This window comes from Phocoena sinus, chromosome 5 (assembly GCF_008692025.1).
Source record: "Phocoena sinus isolate mPhoSin1 chromosome 5, mPhoSin1.pri, whole genome shotgun sequence".
NCBI lineage: Eukaryota > Metazoa > Chordata > Mammalia > Artiodactyla > Phocoenidae > Phocoena > Phocoena sinus.
The window spans coordinates 73,288,395-73,312,231 of NC_045767.1; the positions used below are offsets into that span (position 1 = coordinate 73,288,395).

The following is a 23,837-nucleotide window of genomic DNA, read 5'->3' on the forward strand; positions in this document are numbered from 1 at the left end:
AGGATTTAACACAATCTGATATAAGCAAAATATTCCAACTTGGTTTTTATGAATAAGTAAATCCGACTGTTCAAAGATTCCAATTGCCTATTAAAATGTGCAGTTACTGGCCCTAAATTAAGAAATCTATGAGATTCTTCTCCATTCCCTTCCTCCTTCTTTATAATTTTTTAAAGGAAGAAAGTCTCTAATGAATAGTGTTTTTTTTAGTTTAGTAATTGTTATTGCACCATGATAAAATAATGTGTGTTCTTTTTATATTCCTTAGTTTTTCTCTTTTTGTAGAGATATAATCAAAATAATACATTATGTACGATTCAATATTTGTATATTCTGTGAAATGATCACCACAATAAATCTACTTAACATCCATCACCACACATAGTTACAAGTTTTGGTTTTTTTTTTTTCTTGTGATGAGAACTTTTATAGTTCTTATTTTGTGGTCTATAGAGGATAGTAAGAACATAGGCTCCAGAAATGAGCCTTTCATTTTTATTAGAGGACATTAAAACCATTGTAATTAAGGGAAAAAAAGGAGGGGGCAAAAATTCTGAATTTTACGGTAGGTGGACATGTGCAATGTTCATATATTCTCATATACCTGAAGAAAAAGAACTGAATTAAACTAGCTAGCTGAGGCCCTGCTCCACCCACACTGTTTTAATGAATAGATAAGGATGATTTGCAATCTGCACATCATTTGATGGCATAGAAAGTAAGGGTTCTGAAGTGCTTAATGATGGTTGAAATGGTTTCATTTCTTAAGTAGTTCAAACTATCACTGTGGCGTAATACACCCTTTTGAAATAGCGCCAGACCGGCCCTGAACTTGAACAAAGTCTCAATTAGGGAATTCATAATTAAATGAAACTTTAGAGTGTTAGTGATTCTAAAAATAGACCAAATCTTGTTTAAACCTGATTAATTTGTGAACATCCTGGAGCTAACATCTATTTACGTGGGCACCCACAAAACCCTAGGTGTTAACAAATGAAGAATTAAAGCCTTGAGAAATGAAAGAATAAAGGAAGGACCCAAACAGGTGCTTTCTTCAGAGCCTAACCAAAGACGTCTAGGGAGAAACGACCTTTGCTTTTCTAGACAAGAGGCCTCCAGCTGCCTCCCATCCTACACTGCGGGCGCGTCTCAGTCCATCAGAAGGTAGGGCAGTCGCCGTCCGTAGTCTTAGCATCTTCCAGCCCCCGGCCCAATCCGGAGTCTCACTGGCTTTGGGCACCCTCGCTTTCGACCACCAGCAGCACCATCAGCAGCGGGAGGAACTGGGGCATCGCGCGGGGTGCCCGGGACCCCCGGGGTCGGAGGGAGAGCGCCTGGGCTGCAGGCGGGCGAAGGGCGCGGCTGGGGCTGGGCGGCGCGCGTACCTAACAGCCGCGCGCTCACGTCAAGGTTTGTTTCACAATCACCCGGGTGTTCTGGCCGGGGCTCCGGGCAGCCGCAGGCGAGCCTGGAGACCGCGCGGGGCGGCGGATGAGGTGCGGCGGCTGTGGCCCAGGGCACCTCCCCCCGGCTTCCCGAACCCTGCCCAGTCCGACCGGAGAGGGAGGATGGAAACACCAGCCGCGCTCTGAGTCCCTCAAGAAGATAACACTTTTCCCACCACATCGCCCCGCGGTCCACGAGCCCATCTCCCAGAGCGGGGCCGAGCGGAAAAGCGAGCAATGGCAGATAACCTGAGGAAACTGGTCTTCAACGAATCTTTAAGATCGATGCAGGACCAGCTAGAGTCCTGGCTGAGGCAGTACAACGTGAGTCAGGGTGGGAGACCCCCGGGGCTCGCCCCTCCCTCTAGTTCCTCGCACGACCCTCGGCGTGGGCTTCTTAGGACTGGTCTCCGGTGGCCGCTTTGCCAAGTCCCGCGGTTGTGATGCCTAACTGGGGCCCAGGGTCGGACCCGCATCGCCGGGAAGGAAGGAAAGTGCGGGTTCCCCTTTCTCCCTGCGGAGCGCGGGACTCGGAGTCTGGGAAGAGAGCACGCACGCATTTTACCCAGCGGTAGCCAAGGACGCTGGCGGCCCTAGCAACGCGAAAGCCCTGCGAACCGCCGGGGTCTGGTCAAGCCTGCCAGTCTCCCACCTATCCCCTCCGCCAGCAGTCTACCCTCATACCCCCGACTCGAATTATTATTATTATTATTTTTACTACATCCCTCCTCTTGCCTTTCCTCAAGTCTCCCACCCTGGGGATAACTTGTGGTTGTATCAGAATGGAATTTTATAAAAATACACCCAGGAGTTAGTACCCAGAAATCAGTGAAACGGGAAGTTGTTAATGTTGCGGGTTTCACTTGTGTTCTGGTCAGCATGGCAAGTAAGGCACAGTTTCAACACCAGGGCAGATTTCAGAAGGCCTGTTGCCAAGGCATGTGTAAGCCCATATTCTCTCATCAAACCCAGAAGGGTTCTTCAAATCTCCTCAGTCCCCACCCCCACTCCAGCTCCAGTTAATCTCCACCACCAAGAGAGTAGAACTCCAGAGCTGAATTTTGCTTCGGTTGGTCTGTCTTAAAAAGGGGAGTCCTATTTTCACACAGCAAGTAGAACAGGGAGGCAGAGAGAGCTGGGGACACGGAATCAGTCCCCCTAGCTTCTAGGTCTGGCTCTGCATAGAACTAGCTGAACCATCTGGGGCAACTTATTTAACCTCTGGGTCTCAGTACCTCCCCTGCTAAATGGGAGACTGGAATTAGATGATAGGTAAAGTTGCTTTCTAAGATCTTAAAGTTTTGAGTCTAGATCAGCTTGTTTCTGAAATTCTACCAGGAAAAATGCAACTGGTAGCTATCATGAGTCCCTGGGCTTTCCTATCCACCCTCTAACCAGGGCTCCTGGGACGAGGGGAGTTCAAAGCATAGCTACAGCTTTCTCCTTAGCCTTCCTTCCTAGGGTTTACCCCCTTGGCGCACATTTAAAGAACCAGCACTGATTATTCCTTCTCCACCGAGATTGCAGGAAAACTAAAATTCACCTCTAGCACAAAGCCTTGGATTCCCCTTAGCACCTACCTTTAAAAGTGGCTACTTGTTACCTAGTCTCAGAAGGTTGAGAATAACAAGTCCTATACATGTATTCACCCTTCTTAAAACTCCCTCTTACAAGAAAAAATGATTTTCTTGCTTGTGGTCTAAATTAACTCGGAATATTAAAAAGTGTATTCAGTTTGTCACCAGACAACATTTAACACAAATGATACTAGTAGTGGCTGGACCAAATTAAATGATTGCTTTGAAAATACCTGTAAGTACTGAGAAACGCCGAAGTTTACTGCACTTTCCCTTCTCACTGACACTGGTGCATCGCATTCCTCTGTTCTCACTGAAACCATTTTTTTTTTTTTTTTTTTGGCGGGACGCGGGCCTCTCACTGTTGTGGCCTCTCCCGTTGCGGAGCACAGGCTCCAAGACGCGCAGGTTCAGCGGCCGTGGCTCACGGACCCAGCCGCTCCGCGGCATGTGGGATCTTCCCGGACCGGGACACGAACCCGTGTCCCCTGCATCGGCAGGCGGACGCTCAACCACTGCGCCACCAGGGAAGCCCTCACTGAAACCATTTTAATCTAGATTCTTCACCTGTCCCACCCCACCCCCTAAAACACACACACACACACACACACACACACACACACACAGACACACACACATGAATAGTAGAGACTGCACTCTAAGAGATCAATGGCTTTCCAAGTTTTGTGGCCATTCCCTGGGCAACATCATTTCTCCTCAACTCTTTGGCGTCTCTGTCACATTTGACTCTCGACACCCCTATTCTTCTAAGGCTCTAATAATTTGTCTCCTTGCCTCACCCACTCCCCTCTTGTAACTGTGCTTCAAGGGCCAGACTTTAGAAATCTTCTCTTCTACCTCCATTCCTGCTTCATCTCTTACTCCTATGCTGATCATCTCATATCTATATTCAGGTCCTATCCTCATCTGAGCTCTCTCTTCTCCAACTGTACATTGGACATTTTCAGTTGTGCTATTGTCATCTCAAAGTCAAATCAGCCTAAGACTGACCCTAGCCTCTCCCATGCCCCAAACACCAACTTCTTTCCTAACTTAATAGTCTTTATCATGACATACTCCACTTTCTTCTCACCAGCAGAATCTGTGGGTACCAGTTGTAAATTTGTGCAGAACCTGATCACTTTCCACCACCCCTGCTGCTGCCACCCTTGTCCACCTTTGGTCATCTTTTGTTTGAATCATTAAAAAAATAACCCAAAGTGATTCTTCTAAATGTCAAGTCAGATCAAGTTACTCCTCTGGCGAAACTCTCCAAACTTCCTGTCTCAGAAAAAGAGTTCCTACAATGGCCATCAAGCTCCTATACAACTGTGGTCCTTTAAATTCTGTGATGTCATCTCTTACCCTCTCCCTTGCTCAACCACTCCAGCAATACTGGCAGTCTTAGAGCAAAGCTGTCCAACAGAACTTTCTATGATGACAGACGTGTTCTGTATCTATAACTATATCTATATCTATACCTATATCTGCACTGTCCAGTATGGTGGCCATTGGGCACTTGAAATCTGGCAAGTGCAAACTGAGGAACTGAATTTTTTTTTTTTTTTTTTTTTTTGCGGTTCGTGGGCCTCTCACTGTTGGGGCCTCTCACTGTTGTGGCCTCTCCCATTGCGGAGCACAGGCTCCGGACGCGCAGGCTCAGCGGCCATGGCTCACGGACCCAGCCGCTCCGCGGCATGTGGGATCTTCCCAGACCAGGGCACGAACCCGTGTCCCCTGCATCGGCAAGCGGACTCTCAACCACTGCGCCACCAGGGAAGCCCTCCAATCCAAGTTTTATAAAGCTGTACAGGGGATCATTTTGCGGGGGCTCCTCATTCCCCATACCAGTGATTCTCAACGCAGGCAAAGCCCTATGCCCTGGGACAGTGTTTTTAAAACTTACCCATAGAAATGAATGCATTTTACATCACGACATAGCACACATACACCCTTATATAACTGAAGTAAAGGTTCATAAATAATTCTTCTCTTTAGTAATTGTGATATACTCTGTTTTCTTTTTCATTAATTTTTTTAGGGGGAGCTGGATGAGACTTACTAAATCAATATCACTTCCCATTAACGTTGTGGTCTTGGTTACACCTACAAATCATCTAGAAAGCTTTTTAAGCTTTCTAATGCCCAGATCCCACACTACAGCAATTAGAATTTTTAAGAGTGGGAGCCCACAAGGCTCCTCGGGTGAAGGCTTTCCTGAATCTTCCTGGCTTCTTACCACTTCCTCTTTTGAGCCTCACCTCTGATTTCTGGACCTACCTTTATTATAGCAGGCAGTACTCGATTTTGCATTCATTTACATGTTTATGTGAGACTATAAATTCCTTGGGGGCACGAGACTATCTTGGGTCCCTAGCACCCAGCACACCGTAGCCTCCTCCATAAAGATTTGTTGAGAACGTAAATGCATGAGTGAAGCAGAGAATAAGCCATCTTCTTTGGCTTCCTCGTTCTTCATCCTTCTTTCTGGCTGTCCTCTTATTTCTTACTGCTCTTGCTTTGTTTTTCATTCACTGGTCCCTCTTCCTCAGCCCACTTCTGAAACAGTCAAATTGCCCTCTGCCCCGCCCTCAGCCCCCTTCCCACTCTCCCCTCTCGATGGGCCCTCCTCTGTGCACGTGGCTTCCATTCTTCCTCTGCTGAAGGCTTCCAAAGCCGCACCTCTAACTCTCACCTCTTTTCTGAGATCCAGATGACTTTCCAACAGCTTTTGGTAAAGCTTCGTGTTAGAGAGCTCGGCTCCAGTTCCAGAAGCTGCAAGGATGGGTTTAGGTTCCAGCTGAACCACCATGTCTTCCAAAGTACTTAAGAGCTTTGTCTTCCTCATTAGTAAATTCGAGATGATGGATGGTGTCCAATTTGTAGGGTTGTTTTGAGGATTAAGTGAAACGTTTAAACATGTATTTAAAGCTCTTAGCACAGTGCCTGGCTGGCAAAGGGTAGGTGCTCAGTAATGGTTACATACTCTCACTGGACTTCTCTATCTGAAGCTCCTTCAAACCCTTTAAACTCTCTGAAAACAGTATCTTCCCTCTCATACCTCTTACCTGTTTCCAAACATCCTGACTTCCTCCTCAGGTAATGCTAGAATCAGTGGGACCTTGCCTGATACAGATGTAATTTGGGGGCTGGGAAGGACTCTTAGGGGACCCTTGTCATTGCCACAGCCCTCAGCATCTCTCAGCCAGACAGCTACTACCATCTCACAGGACTCGCTCTCTAATCCAAATTATCTGGTCTGTTTCTGCCAGAGTAATTCTTGTAAAATCAAAGCAAATCTTCCACTCTTCCTCTCTTAACACTCTGCAAGGCTTTATCCCATTTTCCTGGATAGGAAATGGGATCAGAGAGGTTAAATAACCTGTGTAGGATCACACAGGACCGTGGCAGGTAGCAGAGCTGAGGTACTCAGGTCTGCTTGACTCCCAAGCCCCTTCTCTGTCCACTTAGCACATGGCATGATCTAGCCAGAGGGCAAATGGCTGTAAGTGGGGAATTGAAGTTCACTGTGGTAAGTGCAGGAAAAAAACAGCAAGGGCAAGGAGCTGCTGGTTCAATGAGGAAGGAATGGAGAGAGCTGTTCAGACTGTGGGTTCCATATGTTCTGATCATGTCAATATTATGCTAAGTCACTCACTTGCTCACTCATTCATCAAATATTTTGAGCCCTTCGATTTGCTATGGATACTAGTGATGATTGATACAAACATGAGAAAGACAAAGTCTTTAAAAAAAAACTCAGTCAAAACCAAACCAGGGAATTCCCTGGCGGTCCAGCGGTTAGGATTCCACACTTCCACTACAGGGGGCCCAGGTTCCATCCCTGGTCGGGGAACTAAGATCCCCCAAACCGTGCAGCGAGGCCAAACAATAAACAAACAAAAGAACCCCAACCCAAACCAAACCCAAACAAAAATACTTAGTCTTGTAAGGAGAAGGGGATAGAAAGATGAGACAGAAGAAGAAATGGCTACAACAGAAATCAATGCTACAACAGAGCTAGTCCCCAGGTACCGTTAACCAGGCATGGAAGGTAAACCAGCAGCTTCCTCCCAGTTACAACAAGTCCATTCCAACTGGACTGCTTACCAGGCCTCCTGGGCCCTCCAGGATCTGTCCTGTCAACCTCTCTGACCACCTGTCCTCTGCCACATGTACCTACTTCTGGTTCAATTTTGCCGGGCTCCTTCCTGCCGTTGGGCCTTTGCCCTTGCTGTTCCCACAGCCTGGCCTGCTCTTTCCCTGGTGTTCTGCATCCGGAACTTAGCTCCAGTGTCTCATCCTCAGAGAGGCCTCCCTGAGCGCCCTCCTCATTCACACTTTGTCACATCATCCAGTCCTTCTCCTCTTCCTCCCGGCACGAATCATGACCCAAAAGTCACTATAGTTTAGTAGTTAAGAGCATGGGCTCTGAAACCAGGTCTCAGTTCCGGCATTTTACTAAAGTAACCTTGGCCATGTTATTTAACCTCTCTGGGTCTCAGTTTTCTCATCTGAAAATGGGGATGATGACAAAGGCCCTCCTAATCTCCTAGAGTACTGTAGTGGGGTTAACTGAGTTTACGTATGTAAAGCATTAACAGTGCCTGGCATTTGTGGGGGATGTAATAAAGCCACAGTGAGTGAATCGCCTCATTTTCATTCATCAACCCAATACATATTGAGTTTGAATACAGAGAGACAATAGAATGCAGGGCTAGGAATGCAACAGTGGACAGGCCAGGCATATCCTCTGTCCACAAGAGCTTACTGCCTGTCTGAACCATTTCCCTTGTTGACACAGATCTGCATTTTACTTGTAAACTTTTACCTAGAGGTCATCTGAACCTTTCCTCTTCATTCCAGTTTCTAGCTCCCACTTCCTGCCTCGGGATTCATGGTACCCAGAAGGTACCCGCTGCTAGTGCCTTATTATGGCTTGAGGTCTCACATAAATCTATGCATTTTTACACCCACACAATTGGTTGCTTGTAGTTGCGTTCATTCCTTTGGAGTTAGAATCAGTTAGAGGTTTGGCTAACGAGGAATTGGTGAAAGGTCACCAAGGAGGTGAGAAAAGCAGAAAAAGAGCTGAGAGGTCTACCTCTTAGCTTCTTCTTTCTGGGGACAGACTTTCCCCAAGTCTGCCTAATTTCTTCTCACCTCGATTTCACTTTGTCTTGGAAGCCTTCCCTGACTTTCTAAGACAATGGGCTCTTGAATAGACCTTGTGCTCATCCCTATAGTAAGACTTCATTCCACTGCAGGGTAACTGTCTACTTTCCTCTCTCCCACTTGTCTGGCTCACCGTATGGCCTGGGCCATCTTTTTGGTCTTATTCTCCATTGTATCCTCAAACCAGCAATACCTTCTTATTGTTAGCAAGTAGTGCCCTTTATGCACGTATTGAACTTAGGTAGAGGGTAAGAACCAGTAAAGTGGGTAAGTTAGGAGGCAGTGATTTATATTGTGTTACAAAAGGACTATTTACTTTTTTTTTTGGTACGCGGGTCTCTCACTGTCGTGGCCTCTCCCGTTGCGGAGCACAGGCTCCGGACGCGCAGGCTCAGCGGCCATGGCTCACGGGCCCAGCCGCTCTGCAGCATGTGGGATCTTCCTGGAACGGGGCACGAACCCGTGTCCCCCGCATCGGCAGGTGGATTCTCAACCACTGCGCCACCAGGGAAGCCCAGGATTACTTACTTTTAAAAGAAGTTTTTGCAGGGTTCCATTGAGTAGGGAGTCAGGGTTATTGCTATAAAAAGAATCCCCAAGTTTCAGTGGCTAATGCCCACCAAAAAACTTTCTCAGTGATATGACAGTTCAATTCAAGTGTTCAGTTAGCAACCTTCTAAATCCTGTGGCTCCACCATCTCTTATGCCCTTGGGGTCCTCTGCATTTGGCTAGTAGACGTGGGGAGAGAGGAAGAAGACAATCATTCAGGACAATCACATTACTTTCCATCCCTAACAGGGACCAGTTTGCACAGCTGCACCGACCACTAGGGAAGCTGGGGAAAGCAGTCTAGTGGGTGCCCAGGAGGAGAGGGAAGTGCATTTTGTGAGCACACAGCAGTCTCTGCCCTGGGAGCACACCTGAGCCAGCTGGCCCTGTGTAAAGTGAAGTGCTTGATCACCTGCAGTGGGTCCCAGAATAAGGAAATTGCACTGATGTCTACTGTTCTGGCTTTGCAGACGAACTCATGTGATCAAAATCTAAATCGTTGCCTCGAACTCATTGAACAAGTCGCCAAAGTGCAGGGACAACTCTTTGGGATCTTCACTACAGCAGCCCAAGAAGGTGAGAATGGCCCATGCATCCCCGTCTTTGCTTTCTTTTCTTTGTCCCTTCTCTGTGCTCTCTGACTGGGTTGCTGTGGTTGGATTTCTCTCACTGACCTGATTTGTGGATTCTCCTAGGAGGACATTATGATGGTGTGGAAACAATCAAATCACGCCTTTTGCCTTGGCTGGAGGCCTCCTTTACTGCCGCTTCCCTAGGAAAACCTGTCGACAGCAAGGTCCCCTCTCTACAGGTAGGGATGCTAAAGGATCCTCCTAGGTGTTCAGCACCTGATCAGGCTCTGGGGACTCAAACATATGTAAGACATGGTTTTTACCTAGTGAGGGGCTCAACTCTAGTTAGTGAATTGAGACATGGGTCGAAAAGGTGAGTTTCTATATACAGTAATACGTGGCATAATGGATTAAACTTCCTCCTAAGACAGATCGGCATTAAAATCTCAGCCTTGCCTACTTACTGGTGGTATGGCTTCAGGCAACTCAATGAGCCCCTGCTTCCTCAGCTGTGAAAAGGTCCTGGTGATGATCTGCATCTGGGACATTGCTGGGCCCATACTAGGCACTAAATAGTAACTTTTAAACAACAAGTTAGCCACCCAGACAGGGTACCACCGGGCAGAGTCAGAAGAGAAAGAGATCATTAGATGGGGGAAAGCTCAGTATTCTGAAAGAGTAAAATAAAACTAATTAGAAACTTCCAAGATAAGAAGAAAACTCAATTCTGGTAGATTGATCATAAGTGTCATCATTTGTGATTGATATTGGTGGTTTCCATGCGACTGTGGCAGTGTTTTAACAGTTGAGGACCAGACTGGAAACAGAAGGCATACTTTGCTTAAGGTGCTGGTATCGCTATGTCTGGATAGGCAAAACATTTGTAACCTTGATTTTAAATGTTTATATGGATTTACATAAATTCCTTTCAAAAACTGAACCATTTAGAGCAGGCCGTTCTAAGCAAGAGGGCCTTATGAGGTAGTGGCCAAAGGATTCCTGCTTAGAGATCACTGGACAGAATCCTAGTCTATCTTCTATGGTCCTGGGTAGGTTGTCCAACCTGTTAGGTCTCAGTTTCCTCATCTGTTATATGGAAACAGTGCTTTTGCTGACCTAACAGGGTCACTGTGAGAGTTAAACGTGATAAACCTGCGAAACAACTTACATGTAGTAAGGGCTCTGGAGACATCAGCTGTTATTAAACAAATTTTTTTATGTGGGGATTTTCATATGCGTCTTAGATTTTTACCCCCTGTGGATGTTATTTTGGGTATAAAGGTGTAGGATGATATTTCACTGTCTTTTTTAAAAATCTGAGGTATCATTTACCTGTAGTGAAAACCATAGGTTGGTGAATTTTGACAAGTGGATATATTCTTGTAAGTCACACCACTAACGAGATATAGAACATTTCCATCACTTCGGAGCATTCCCTTATGCCACTTCCCAGTCCCCTCCTTCCACCCTCAGGGCAACCACTCTTCTGATTTTTATCACTCTCCATTAATTTGGCCTGCATGGGAAATTCATGAAGATGGAACTATACATTACGTGCCGTTTTGTACTTGACTTCTTTTTTCCAGCGTAGTGTTTTTGCAATCTGCCCATGCAGTTTCAAGTATTCAGACTCTGTTTTGATTTGTGTACCATTCCAGGACACGTTTGATAAGGACGGATGTAAAGAGTTTGGTGCTCGGGATCGGGACATACAACAATTAGATGCTGATTTGAATGCAACTCGTAATCAACTCAACCAGGTTCAAGACGAGTAAGAGGAATGCAAGTTATTTTCTTCCAAAAAGAATTGCTTGTTCTTAATTTTTAAGTTTGAAAGGAGAATACTGGCTCATGTAAAATGTAGACATTTGCAAATAAGTCATATGATGTGTGTGTGTGTGTGTGTGTGTGTGTGTGTATGAGTTGGGAGGCAGTGTCTTTGAATTTGGGGACAGGATTCCTATATTACATTATGATCCCTAAGACCCTGGTCCCCTTGGCTTCATTCCTGGGGCTCCTCCTTTTCCATAGGCCCACTATCAGTCCATATGTATGAAAGAGAAAGATTGTTGCATGAAAATCTAACTTTGGGGAGGAAAATAAGAAAAGAGGCAGAAGAGGAAGGGTTAAAGAGTGAAAGATCAGGTAAAGAGAAAAATTAAGAGAAAGAGAGAAAAAGTAAGATGAAGCAGCCTGCATCTATCTGTCAGTTAGGGGTTATACATGCCTAACTGAGAATCATTCAAGATTTTGGAATAACTTTTAGATATAAAAATGTATTTTTAAAAAGTTAAGCAATGTCTGGCAGTAACAGATCTCAGATGTATGCTGTGTGCAAAGCCAGGGTAGCAAGTTCAAGGAATCACTGCAAAGAAAATTGCAAACTTTGGGTTGTACTTGAGGGAGATAGACAAATGTGATGCAGCTGCTTTTAACATATCTAATAAAAATCCATCAGTAAGGTGTTTCTCCTACCAAAGCATTGCTCCATGGCTGACATGTAGAGGATGGCAAGGGATTCTTTTGTCACTAGTTAAGGCTTGTGATGGAATAGGGTATGGCATTCTGCCTTGTTCTCTGATTAGATTTCCTTCTAAGGAAAACATCTATATTGATTGATTTAATTTTGTCCGATTATAAAAGTAATACACATTTCCTTTGTCAAAATGCATATAACAAATAAAAGTATAAAGATGAAAATCGACCGTTAGTTCATGCCTGTTAACATTTTGGCATATTTTACTCCAGACATTTTTCCTTTCTCACACACACACACACGGTAGCAGGGTTACCTCTACACACTCCCATTCATTTTTCCAACTGGAACCACTGTCAGTGTGTAGTTTTACAGCTGCAGCAGTCAAAATTTACAAATGAACTGTGCAAAATGCCTAATTCCTCTGAATTCGTATGACTTATTTCAACTAACGTCAACTGACTTGGAGAGGGGTAAGAAGGAACCTTAAATCTGCCACGTCTTTTCTGGTTTATCGTAGTTCGTTTTGTGTAAATATTCAGTTAATTCCAAGCTCTGTTTGGGACTGTGTTTGCCCTTTCAAGGGGTCTCATTGTCCTCCTCCTTCCTTAGACAGGCGTCTAGGGGTGAAGGGCTGTTTCCGTGCTCTCCTGGTGATGGAGGAGAGGGGTTTTTTGTCTTGTACTGCCCTCTGGGTTCTTGCTGCCTTGGTTCTACCTGGGCACTGGAGTCTTGTGCTGATGGGCGCTGAGTTGTGGCTCATCTGGTTAAGTTTCCTCAGGCATTCGCTGGCCCCTGCTGCTGCCTCCATTTGCCTCTGGTTGTGAGGCAAAGCTTCACGACTTTGCTGATTCTTGTCTTCGGTCAGAATCCGTAGGAGCCAGGAATTCCTACCTGCCTCTCTTGTCACTATGGCTGTGTAGTTACCCATCAGGGGCATCATGGACCAAAAACAATGACTGCACGCTTGTTTTAAAAAAGCTTTTTATTTGGAAATAATTTCAAATACAGAAAATTTGCAAGAATAGTACTAAGAACACCCATATACCCTTTCATATGCCCCTTGTCCTGTTTGCTTTATCATATTTTAATTAATTAAATTTATTTATTTTTGGCTGCGTTGGGTCTTCGTTGCTGCATGCAGGCTTTCTCTAGTTGCAGCAAGCGGGGGCTACTCTTCGTTGCGGTGTGCGTGCTTTTCATTGTGGTGGCTTCTCTTGTTGAGGAGCACGGGGTCTAGGCATGTGGGCTTCAGTAGTTGTGGCGCACGGGCTCAGTAGTTGTGGCACAGGGGCTTAGTTGCTCCGCGGCATGTGCGATCTTCCTGGACCAGGGCTCGAACCTGTTTCCCCTGCATTGGCAGGCGGATTCTTAACCACTGCGCCGTCAGGGAAGTCCCTGCTTTATCATTTGTATGTATACTCTCCCTATCTGTATACACACTGCCCTTCGCCCTTTGAAAGTTGCACACAGGAAGGTGCTTTTCCCTTTTGCTTTTCCCTGTTTTTGTTTTTTAACCCACGTGTGGTTCATGTTCCATTTTTTAAGGCATCAGAAATGATGGAGGCTGTTCCCCACATTCTATGGTAGCCAGCTCTCTCCTCCACTCTACTCTGCCTACCTGTCTCTAAATCCAGGATGCTACCTAATGTGGAATGAGGGGCCCACCCCAGGAGGTTCCCATGTCTAACCCCGTGGAGACCAGTTTAGCTGTGACTCAGTTGCAAAGGTGCAAATTCCAATAGAGTGCTGAATGGGGACAGGTCTGCTCAGGTTTGACGAGCCCTAGACAAGGGAAGACTGCTGGATTTTATGTTGGGACTCTGGTTAGAAATCTCACCTGTCCTCATTTCCTATATCCAATCTATTAGAACATCCAGTGGAATCTACCTCCTCAACGTCTCCCACACATGCTCCTTTCTATTCTACTACCACTGCCCTCATTCAAGTCGCTGTTACCTTTTCCCTCAGCCAGTTGCCTTCCAACTGGCTTCCCTGGGTCCACTCTTGCTGTACTACAACTCATTTTCCACACAGCAAATATAGATATACTTTTATTGTAGCAAGTCACCCCCTGGCTTAAAAGCTGTTAGTTGCTTCTTTTAGTACTTAGAAAAAAATTCTAAATTCCTTCCCAGGGCTCTCCCAGCCCTGCGTGATCTGACCCTACCTCTTGCTCCACCCTCATCTCGTGCCAAGTTCCCCTCACCTAGTCTTCTGTCTACTTCCTCACCTCGAGGCCTTTGCCTGTGCTTTTTCAGAGAAATGGAAGTCTTCTGCTGGCTCTTGGCATGGCTGGCTTTTTCTTGTCCTTTAGGTCTCAGCTTAAATGTGACTTTCTCAGAGTCTGCGACCACTGTACATTGAATGGTCTTTCCTCTCCCTCTCCTCTAATTCTCTTTCACAATCATCTAAGAATAGCACTTATTGCAAGTTGGAACTTTGAAAAATTTGTGTGAATATTTATGATCCAGTAGACTGGAAGCTCCAAAGGGTTACTGTGCTGTATCGCTATTCTGACACTTGTATCTCCAGCATCTAGCGTCGTAAATTCTCTATAAGTTGCTCAATGAATGAATAAATCCATAACAAAAAATAAATATGTTAGCCTGCTTAAAACAATGCTTGTCACATGAAGGTATCTCCTTTCTTCTCTCTGTATATCATCCAAGGGGGCCAAGTTCGCATATATATTTGCTTGTATATATATGTACTCACACATGTATGCCATGTCTCGAGAGAAAAAAACCTGATTACTGTTCACACTCTTGTTTCTTTCTTGGTCTATTTTCTTCTTTTAATTTTCCACTGTTTCCTCTTGATAAAAATGTTCATTTTCCCATATATACTTTAAAAAATCTACAACGTATTCACATTGAAATTAAATCACAGCAATTTCCTTACAATAGCCAGCATCCCTATCATGAAGTTATTGCTCCTCTGGTTTTATTTTAGACTTCAGACATTTCATTCATTCATTCAGTTTTTCCGTTTTTTAAAAAAATCTATATGACAGGTACTGTTTTAGGAGCTGGAGATAAAGAGATGAATAAAATAAAATCTTTGCCTTCAAGTAGTTCACAGTGTGTTTGTAATGAGATTACAGATGTGAACAAGTGTCAGAGGAGCTCAGGAGAAGGGAAGACAAACTTTTCTTGGGAGTCAGGTGTGGCCTTTGGAGAGGCACTCATTGGACGAGTGGGCGTTTGTTAGAAGAGAAGGGGATGAGATGGAATTTGGGGAAACGCACACCACCTCCTGCATTGCCTTATCGGATCTCTGCGGAATTGATAGGGATCCTGCTGTCCCATTATTTCTCAGTCTGCCTCACTGTATAGGGGAGGCCAGTGTTTGACCTTCCATTCTTCCATCCAAGTGTAGGGAGGAAGACTGGTGTGAGTTTGGATAGCAGTTGCAATCTCTTAGCTTCAGAACTACTGTGATGAAAGATACTTGGTGTTCCAGGGATGCAAGGTCAGAGAAGTCCAAAAACCTTTGCCAATCCACAATCTCTCACTGTACTAGGACAACCTCATTGAGAACCATTGGTCTTCATCCAATGGCACCCATCACATTCTCATTTCCTAAAGAAATAGTACGATTTATTATGATTTGTCTACAACGAGGAGAGTCCTTGAAACCAACAAGGACTAAGCTAGTTGAAAACTCAGGAAAACTGTGCTCAATTAGTGGTGGAAGTCAGAGGCAGGAAGACACGAAGTACTTGGTAGTCGAGTGTAATTGTGGAGGACTTTTTTATAGGTGGGCAAATAATTTTTCTATATTTAGTAAATCTGGGAAAATTAAGTCAAATGCAACTCTACAGTGCAAAGTAATAAGAGTAGGTATTAGTATATTACAGAAAAATGGAGATTTTATAGAGAGGCAACCTGGGGATTCAGTGTCATTAGAGCAGATGAATTAGGAGGGTGAGAAGGAGAAACTGAACAAGTTTGTCTTTTACATTCTAATACCAGTAATTATTACCTAGTCTTTTAGAGGTAGTAGCTCTGTAATTTCTTTGTGTTTGACATCGAGGAAAGATGCTAGCATGTTTTTGCATACTAGTGTGCCATAATATTTGTAATATCATCTAATTGAATGCAGATGTCTTATAATTCGATGTTGTTTATATTGAATTTATATCATACTGCAAAAGTTCCCAAGAGAACCTCTGCCTTGATTTAGAAAGTCTGCCAATTTTGTAAAATCTGTCTTTAGTTACTGATTTCTCTTACAGTATGGCTGAAACTGAAAAGACTCTTAAAGAAACCAAGAACAGATCGGCCATATCCCTTCTGACTGCAGAGGGGGAAATAAATCAGCTAAGAAAGCAGTAAGAAAAAAAAAAAATGACAGGATTATTGCAGGCTGCTGATTACCCTTTGAATTTAGCTTTTTTGGGTGCTCCATTACAATACAAAAGAATCTCCATAAAGAGGAAAGGCAGCAATGTTTTTATTAATGTTTTATATATTTTTCTTACTACAAAACAGTACTTATCCACTATAGAAAATCTTCAAAGTACAACATGTTAGAAAGGAACCTTAGCCCTCATAATTCCAGTGCCAGTTACTGTCACAATTTGCTATTTCTTCCAATTAGTACATTAAAAATAAAGTTAAGACAACAAAATGTAAGTATACAATTGTGGACCCCATTTTTTCATTCAACATTATTTTTCTCTATTACTAAGAAAAAATAAAGCAGAGCTTAGTCTTAAATAGGTACATCATATTTCCTCATTTGGGTATTTCCCTAACATGGAATATTTACTTTGATGCCAATTTTCAACATTGGAAATAATTTTTTGTGGCCAATCTTAGTTTAAATTTCAGATTATCCTCTAAAGATAAATTTCTAGAAGGGGAAAATAAACACTGATCCTTTAAGGGTATGCTTTTTTCAATCTTAACTTTGATTTTTTTTTCCCCAAAAAAGAGCAAATGGGAGTTGCAGTAAAAAAAAAAAAAAAAAAAAAAATATATATATATATATATATATATATATATATATATATATACACACACACACATACGTACATACATATCTTTCTATTGCCTTCATACATGTTCCAATTGTTCTGATTTCTTCAGGAACATCCATAAATTTTAGCTTGGAGCACTAATCTCATATCCTAGTTGATATAGCTTCTCCAGTTCTTTGAGCATATTACTCAGCAATTCCCTATCGCACCAATTCTGTTCTTTACTGTTTCTAGGGCAGCTTTTAATTCTGCTATTGCATTTTTAGCTTTTCTACATCCTTCTTAATCTTACGCCTTGCCTTCTCTTCTTACACCATTGTTATTTTCATCACAGCATGTTCTCTTCTTATGGCTTTTGTTCCCTTGTATGATGGCCATACTTCTTTTTATTAATGAGGATGCCAGTTTTATTTCTAAAGCTTTACTCCTTTCCATAGTAGTACATTATTTTCATAGGTCCACACTTCTGCTTGGTGGTGTGGATGTTACTCAATTTCCACTGCAGTTTCCCCCCACATTCCATCTGTTCAGAGAATAGAAGAGCTAGTGAGAATAGATTATCTCTTTGACCAGCTTCTGGACTAGGTTTTGGAGATCACAGGCTTCCAGAGTTTTGTGCAGTGAAGCCGTCCAACGTAGAATAGTATGTCTCTGCTTTGCCTCTGCAAAGACTTCATGACTCTGCCCACTCTGCTTTGGCTAGAGGATTTGCATGCCTATCTCTTCTTCAGGAGCCTTTTTCCATGCAAGCTACAGACATGAAGTGGCACCCTGACCCTGGCAATTCTGCTCTTTGTTCATTTGTGTTTGATCCTATGTATTTCCATCTGAGTTTCCCAGGGCAATAACGGCACACTAAATAAGGCAGCCTCCTTAAGTAGGCCAATTGCGGTTTATTACCTTTCCTTCATCCCTCCCTTTCTCTCTTTTCTTTCAAACCTTTTCTTCTGTTCAGGCTTACATCTCTTCAAGCCCAGGAGGAATCTCGCCACAGACACTCAGAGCATAGGAGCTCAGAGAAGCGGGGCTCCGAGCGTAGGAGAGAGGAGCTGCGGGGCTCGGAGCCCCAGGGCTTGGAGCAGATGGGCGCCGACAGGTGGAGCGTAGACCAGCGGAAGGCAGAAGCGATATGCGATTATGAGAAACAGCTCCGAACGCTGAAGGACAAGAGAGCTATTCTGTCCGCTGAAAAATCTGTACTCCAAGGAAGGTCGGACAAATTCTCACAGATCTTTTCATTTAAGCTCCTTTTGTTGAGGTAGTGATAAAAGCCTGGCTTGGAAAAGGAAAAAAGAAAAAGAAAAAAGAAAAATAAAATGATATCCTGAGCGCGAACCCCAATAATATGGAAAACTTTGAATTGTTTTCTCTAACTTCACCCTTCCATAGAGAAAATACCTCGTGGATTGACAATACTTGGGCACTAATTAATTTCGGACTGACATTGATGCTTAAGGAATGAAACTAAGACATGCCAAAGGAAGGTTCTTTGTCCTGATACCAGATTTGAGCGGCTATAATGCAAGAGGCGGTACCCATGTTGAAAGACTGTTCCATGATAGGGGGAGGGTCCTGTTCTCTGAGTTCTAGGAGTTCTCTCGCCAGGATGACCAACTGTCATTTCACAGGGTATTGCCTTTTTTACATCTCACTTTGTTTGATGGAATGAGTAGGTAAGGGAATGTGAAATTCCCTTCTACTGATGGACAGAATGTTAAGACAGGTCATTCAGACAGTGTTAAGTGAGGACAAAGTAGAGTGTTTCTCTCTTTGGAGTTTCTGCATTTTCCTTGTTCTTTCTAACACTTCCCCTCTTCCCCCCCCCCCACCCCCAGCCCCACAGTGTGCCCAGATTCAGGCTATCAAAGCCACCCCTAACCCTGTTCTCCATTCCCCTAAATGTCACCTTAGGCTTTCATTTTGGGGAGTCACTCCATCAGTGTTGTACGAGTGCCAACTTGTACTAGCTCTGGGAACTGATTCTGTGCATTTCTACCTAACTCTGGTTTCAGTGACGTCACACTGATAGTTTGAAATTGGCTATGGTGAGAGTATTTGTTGCATCATGGAAACTGGCGAACACTATAAATGAGGGCTTTTTTTCCCTTTCCACCTTCAGAGAGTCTGCTTTGTACTACCTTTTGCCCCACAGTTCCTTCTACAAAACTTCTCTTTTTGGTGGCCCATTCCCTTTGGACTAGCTAGTCTGATCATTTACTTTGTACTTGGTAGCAATATACGTTTCACTGATGGAATGCTTTTCGATTCACCAAGTACTTCCACATGTATTAGCTCACTTGATAACCTCCCCACCATCCCGAAATAGGGCACAAATTATGTAGGTGAAAATGGAGGACCTGCGGAGGAGAAAATGACTGCAAACGGTTCCATTGCTATGGAAGGAGAACACAGAATTTCTTTCTCATTGTTCAATCAGTGTTCATCTCATTTTATACCAGAAAGCTCAGTGATGTGTTAGTGGCCCAAGGTTGGGGTAAGAAATACTGAAAATCTGACTTTTTATTTAACTCTCGCTCTTGCTAGCTGTGTTACTCTAGGATAGCCTTCTTAGCATTTCTGAGCCTCAACTTCTTCATCTGTAAAAGGGCCAACAATCAATGCTAACCTTACCTGGCTGCTTGAAGGATAAATTGATGTGCTGAGTGAGTGAAAGTGTGTTATAAACTCTAATGCACCAGGCAAATATAGAGTATTGTTTTTTGTTCGTGGTCCTATTTGAGGCCTTATGGTGACACAGCGCCTCTCACAGGGAGCTGCTCTCCCTGTTCCCATGGCTTCTGGTTTATGGGGAGAGAAGCAGCCGAGTCTAGGAACAAGAGAGTGAAGGGAATCAGAGCGCTTCCCTGCCTGATTCTTGTTCACCAACAGGTCCGCCAGGAGCCGGTCTCCGAGCCCTGACCCTCGCAGGCGCGGCCGCAGCCGCAGTCACAGCCGCAGCCGCAGACGGTCCACCAGCCCCTCCACCGCGGTCGCGAAGGTCAGGAGCCCGTCTCCGAGTCGCGCCAAACTGTCCAGCGTGGCGCGCAAGGCCGCCCTGCTGTCCCGGTTCAGCGACGCCTATTCCCAGACCCGCCTGGATGCGCAGTGCCTGCTGCGGCGCTGCATCCACAAAGCCGAGACGGTGCAGCGGATCATCTACATCGCGACAGTGGTACGTGAGCCTCGCGCGCGCGCCGCTGCACTTCCGCGGTCCAAGGGCGCTGCGGCCAGGCAGTGCTTGGGTAAACTGAACAAGACGGCTTAAAAAAGACTTGGTAGGGCCTGAGGTCACTGAAGGAGGGTGGGCTTCCATCTGTCTCCTCCCTCCCTCCCTCCCTCCCTGCCTGCCTTCCATTACAGATATTTGCGATGAATTATTTTTCACACTCAATAACTATTCATATATGTCAATATCTATTTTGACCAGACATTTGTTGAAGCATCCATAAATGTAGGACTATCTCAGATGGGTATATACGAAGTTGATTCGCGCTGGATCTTCTATTGTAATATGGGTATATGTACGCACAATGGATATATTATTGCTAAGGGCTATCATTTGATTGGTTACCTTCCCTTCTTAGAAAAATCAAAAGGCTGTGATTGTGTTCACTCTTTTGTTTAGTTAACTAAGAGTAGTTACTAGAACTGCTAACCACTTGAGTATGGCAAGATTAAAAAGTGCTCATATATAATCTCAAAATCCAAAGCAAATGCGTTTATTCTGTGGGTACCATACGGAGATACTAAGAGTCTGTAATGAGAACAGCTAAATATTAACAAACAAAACAAAATATTGGTGTGAGAGCAGAATTATCAGAATCTACCGGACTTTATCCTATATTTATTCATTTATATCAGGAGTCAGCAAACTGTGACCCCTGGGCCATATCTGGCCCAGATCTGTAATTCTAAGAGAAATGCCACCCAAGAGCTAACATATGAGAATGGTTTTACATTTTAAAGGGCTGTAAAAAAAAAAAAAAAGACAGAGACAATTATGTGACCGGCAAAGCCTAAAATATTTACTATCTGGCTTTTTACAGAAAAAAGAATTTATATCATTAAGAATTATTTAATTTATATATAATTTATATAATTAAGAATCATGTACTGAGTTGGTTAAAGTTTTGTAATTGTAGAGGCTATATCTTTCATGCATAACTGAGTTTTCCCCGTGCCTGCTATATTACAGGCATTTAATAAATATTTGTTGAATTAATATATGCCAGGAAACATGGCAGACGCTTGATATGTGTCTATGTATGACGTGACCACTAGATTTATAATTTTCTCTTATTTCTTGACCAGTAGTATAATGTTGCTGTGGGATCAAAGCATCAACTAGCATATTTCAAGTATTTATGTAACCACAGGTGATTTTATTTCCTTGAACGCCTGCATTGTCCTGCTCCTTGCAATCAGGATTACCAGAACAGTGGTCAACTGTCTTGAACTTAGTGAATATGGGTAGTCTTATATGTATTTATGTACTTTCCAAAATTTAGATATGTATTTTCTCCCAGATTAAAAGTAGTTTTGACCATGGGTTTAGTTACCAGAAGTCAAGTATGATGTTGAATTTTTGTTGGGCATTCTTTCTTCATTCCTTGCTTTGGACCTCTTTACCTCCCTCCTCCCGCCAGATAAATTTGCTGTACTTTTATGTGCAGGAGGCGTTCCATGTAGCTAAAATGGCATTCAGACACTTTAAGATCCGTGTGAGGAAATCGCTGACACCGTCGTATGCAGGGTCAAATGATTTTGAGGATGCTGTCTTGGATTATATCATTTGTCATCTTGATCTATATGATTCCCAAAGCAGTGTTAATGTAAGTGTTGGGTCTTTTATTGGGACTGGTTTGCTGCTGCTGCTGCTGTTTATAATGAATACTAATAACTCAGAAATCCATCCAGCTTAGTGTCGCATCTATGTAATGGAAGAGCAGGAATGAGCATCGAATATATTTTGTAGAACCAGTCATTATTGGCTCTTTCTTTCTTAGACGTATTATGAGGAAAATATTTTGAGCTTTCTAGTTTTATTCTTCAGACAGGCTCTTAAGATTGGAAGATAGAATACCATAGTGCTTAGGAGCAATGATTTTGGGAAAGCTAGCTATGGAATTGCATCCTGGTTCTGCCACTTACTAGCTGTGTGACCTTGCACATTTACTTAACCTCTCTGTACTTTAGTTTTCTAATCTTAAAATGGGAGCAACAATGGTCATGACCCCATAGCGTTTGTGAGAGGATTAAATGAAAGGAAGCAGGTAATTTGCTTAGCACAAGAGTTGGCACAGAGTAAACTCTCAATAAGAGCAAGCTATTATAATTGTTATTATTATAGTTTATGAACAAGTCAGAGTCCTGTGTTCGCGATTATATAACTTGATCAGAAAAATAAGGAAATAATAAATAAAAGCTACTAAGGGTTTTTGCTTTAGTTTTTTGTTTATGGAGACTTTCTTGGCCTTTCATATGTCATTTGTCCTCTGTCATCTTTCCTCCTTCTCTGTTTCAGCACATGCACTTCTCTTCTAGTTTACCTTGTTTTCACTCACATGCTCTTTCCCCCTCCCAGCAGTCATAACGTCCTTAGGATTGTCAGTGTGTATTTCACAGGTTGGTAACAAGGTGATGCCATCTTTTTGTTTTTCAGGATGTGATCCGAGCCATGAATGTCAATCCCAAGATTTCATTCCCTCCTGAAGTTGATTTTTGCCTCCTCAGTAACTTCATCCAGGAGATATGTTGCATTGCCTTTGCAATGCAGACTTTAGACCCACCCCTCGACATTGCATTTGGGGCCGATGGAGAAATTTTTAATGATTGCAAGTAAGAGACATAGGAGCAGAAGCTAAGGGATTCTTTATAAATAAATTATCTTGTCTGTATTCTCTGGGAACAATTTAGGGAAAATAACTCTGGGTGGGGAAATCAACAGACATTACCTGATTTTCAGGCCCAGCTATATACTTCTCTGTACTACAGGGCAGGGCCCTCTTCTGGGGTCATTTTCCTTCTAGGTCAAATGTGCTTCAGAGGTGATGTTATGATTTCCATTGAACATATTGGTCTTGGGGAGAACTAATGAGTACCTGGAGTCTGTTTGGAACTCTTTAAAAGAAAAGTGCTAGGGAGGAGATATGGGGATATACGTATATGTATAGCTGATTCACTTTGTTATAAAGCAGAAACTAACACACCATTATAAAGCAATTGTACTCCAACAAAGATGTTAAAAAAAAGTGCTGTAGAAATACAGACATATATTGCTTTATATTGTTTAAAATTTTTTTTAATTGAGGTATAATTGACATACAAGATTGTATTAGTTTCACGTCTACAACAATAATGATTCTACATTTGTATATATTGTGAAATGATTATCACCATCAGTCACCATATATAGTTACAAAACTTTTTTTTCTTCCAATGAGAACTTTTAAGATCTATTCTCTAAGCAACTTTCAAATTTGCAATACAGTATTATTAACTATATTGTTAACAATTATACGTCTGCATAACATTTATTTTGTAACCGGAAGTTTGTACCTTTTGACTTCCCTAACCCATTTTGCCCCCATGTCCAGCAACCACTAATCTGTTTTCTGTATCTGTGAGCTTGGTTTTTGTTTGTTTGTTTGCTTTAGAGTCCACATATAAGTGAGATTGTATGGCATTTGTCTTTCTCTGTATGACTTATTTCATAATGCCCTCGAGGTCCATCCATGTTGTCTCACTTGACAAGATTTCATTCTCTTTTCTTTAAATAGTATCCCATTGTATAGATACCACAACTTTTTTTTTTTTTTTTTAGATACCACAACTTTTTAAACCATTAATCCATCAATGAACACTTAGATGTCCATCTTGGCTATTGTAAATAAAGCAGCAATGAACATGGGGGTGTATATATCTTTTCAAATTAGTGTTTAGTTTTCTTTGGATAAATACCTAGAAGTGGAATTGCTGGATCATATGGTAATTCTGTTTTTAATTTCTTTTTAAAATAAATCTATTTATTTATTTTTGGCTGCTTTGGGTCTTCA

At 43.1% G+C, this 23,837-nt stretch overlaps 1 protein-coding gene across 1 annotated transcript in view; it reads left to right on the plus strand.

The window, feature by feature from the left end:
• The first annotated feature begins 1,682 nt into the window (after positions 1–1,682).
• SPATA18 (spermatogenesis associated 18) overlaps positions 1,683–23,837 on the plus strand; it is a 30,046-nt gene continuing 7,891 nt past the window's right edge. Inside the window, exons 1-9 of the mRNA XM_032631979.1 lie at positions 1,683–1,769; positions 9,218–9,323; positions 9,443–9,558; positions 10,978–11,090; positions 16,036–16,131; positions 17,738–17,992; positions 19,672–19,954; positions 21,456–21,614; positions 22,445–22,620. Of these exons, the coding sequence (XP_032487870.1) occupies positions 1,683–1,769; positions 9,218–9,323; positions 9,443–9,558; positions 10,978–11,090; positions 16,036–16,131; positions 17,738–17,992; positions 19,672–19,954; positions 21,456–21,614; positions 22,445–22,620 (1,391 nt within the window). The remainder of the gene's footprint in view (positions 1,770–9,217; positions 9,324–9,442; positions 9,559–10,977; positions 11,091–16,035; positions 16,132–17,737; positions 17,993–19,671; positions 19,955–21,455; positions 21,615–22,444; positions 22,621–23,837) is intronic.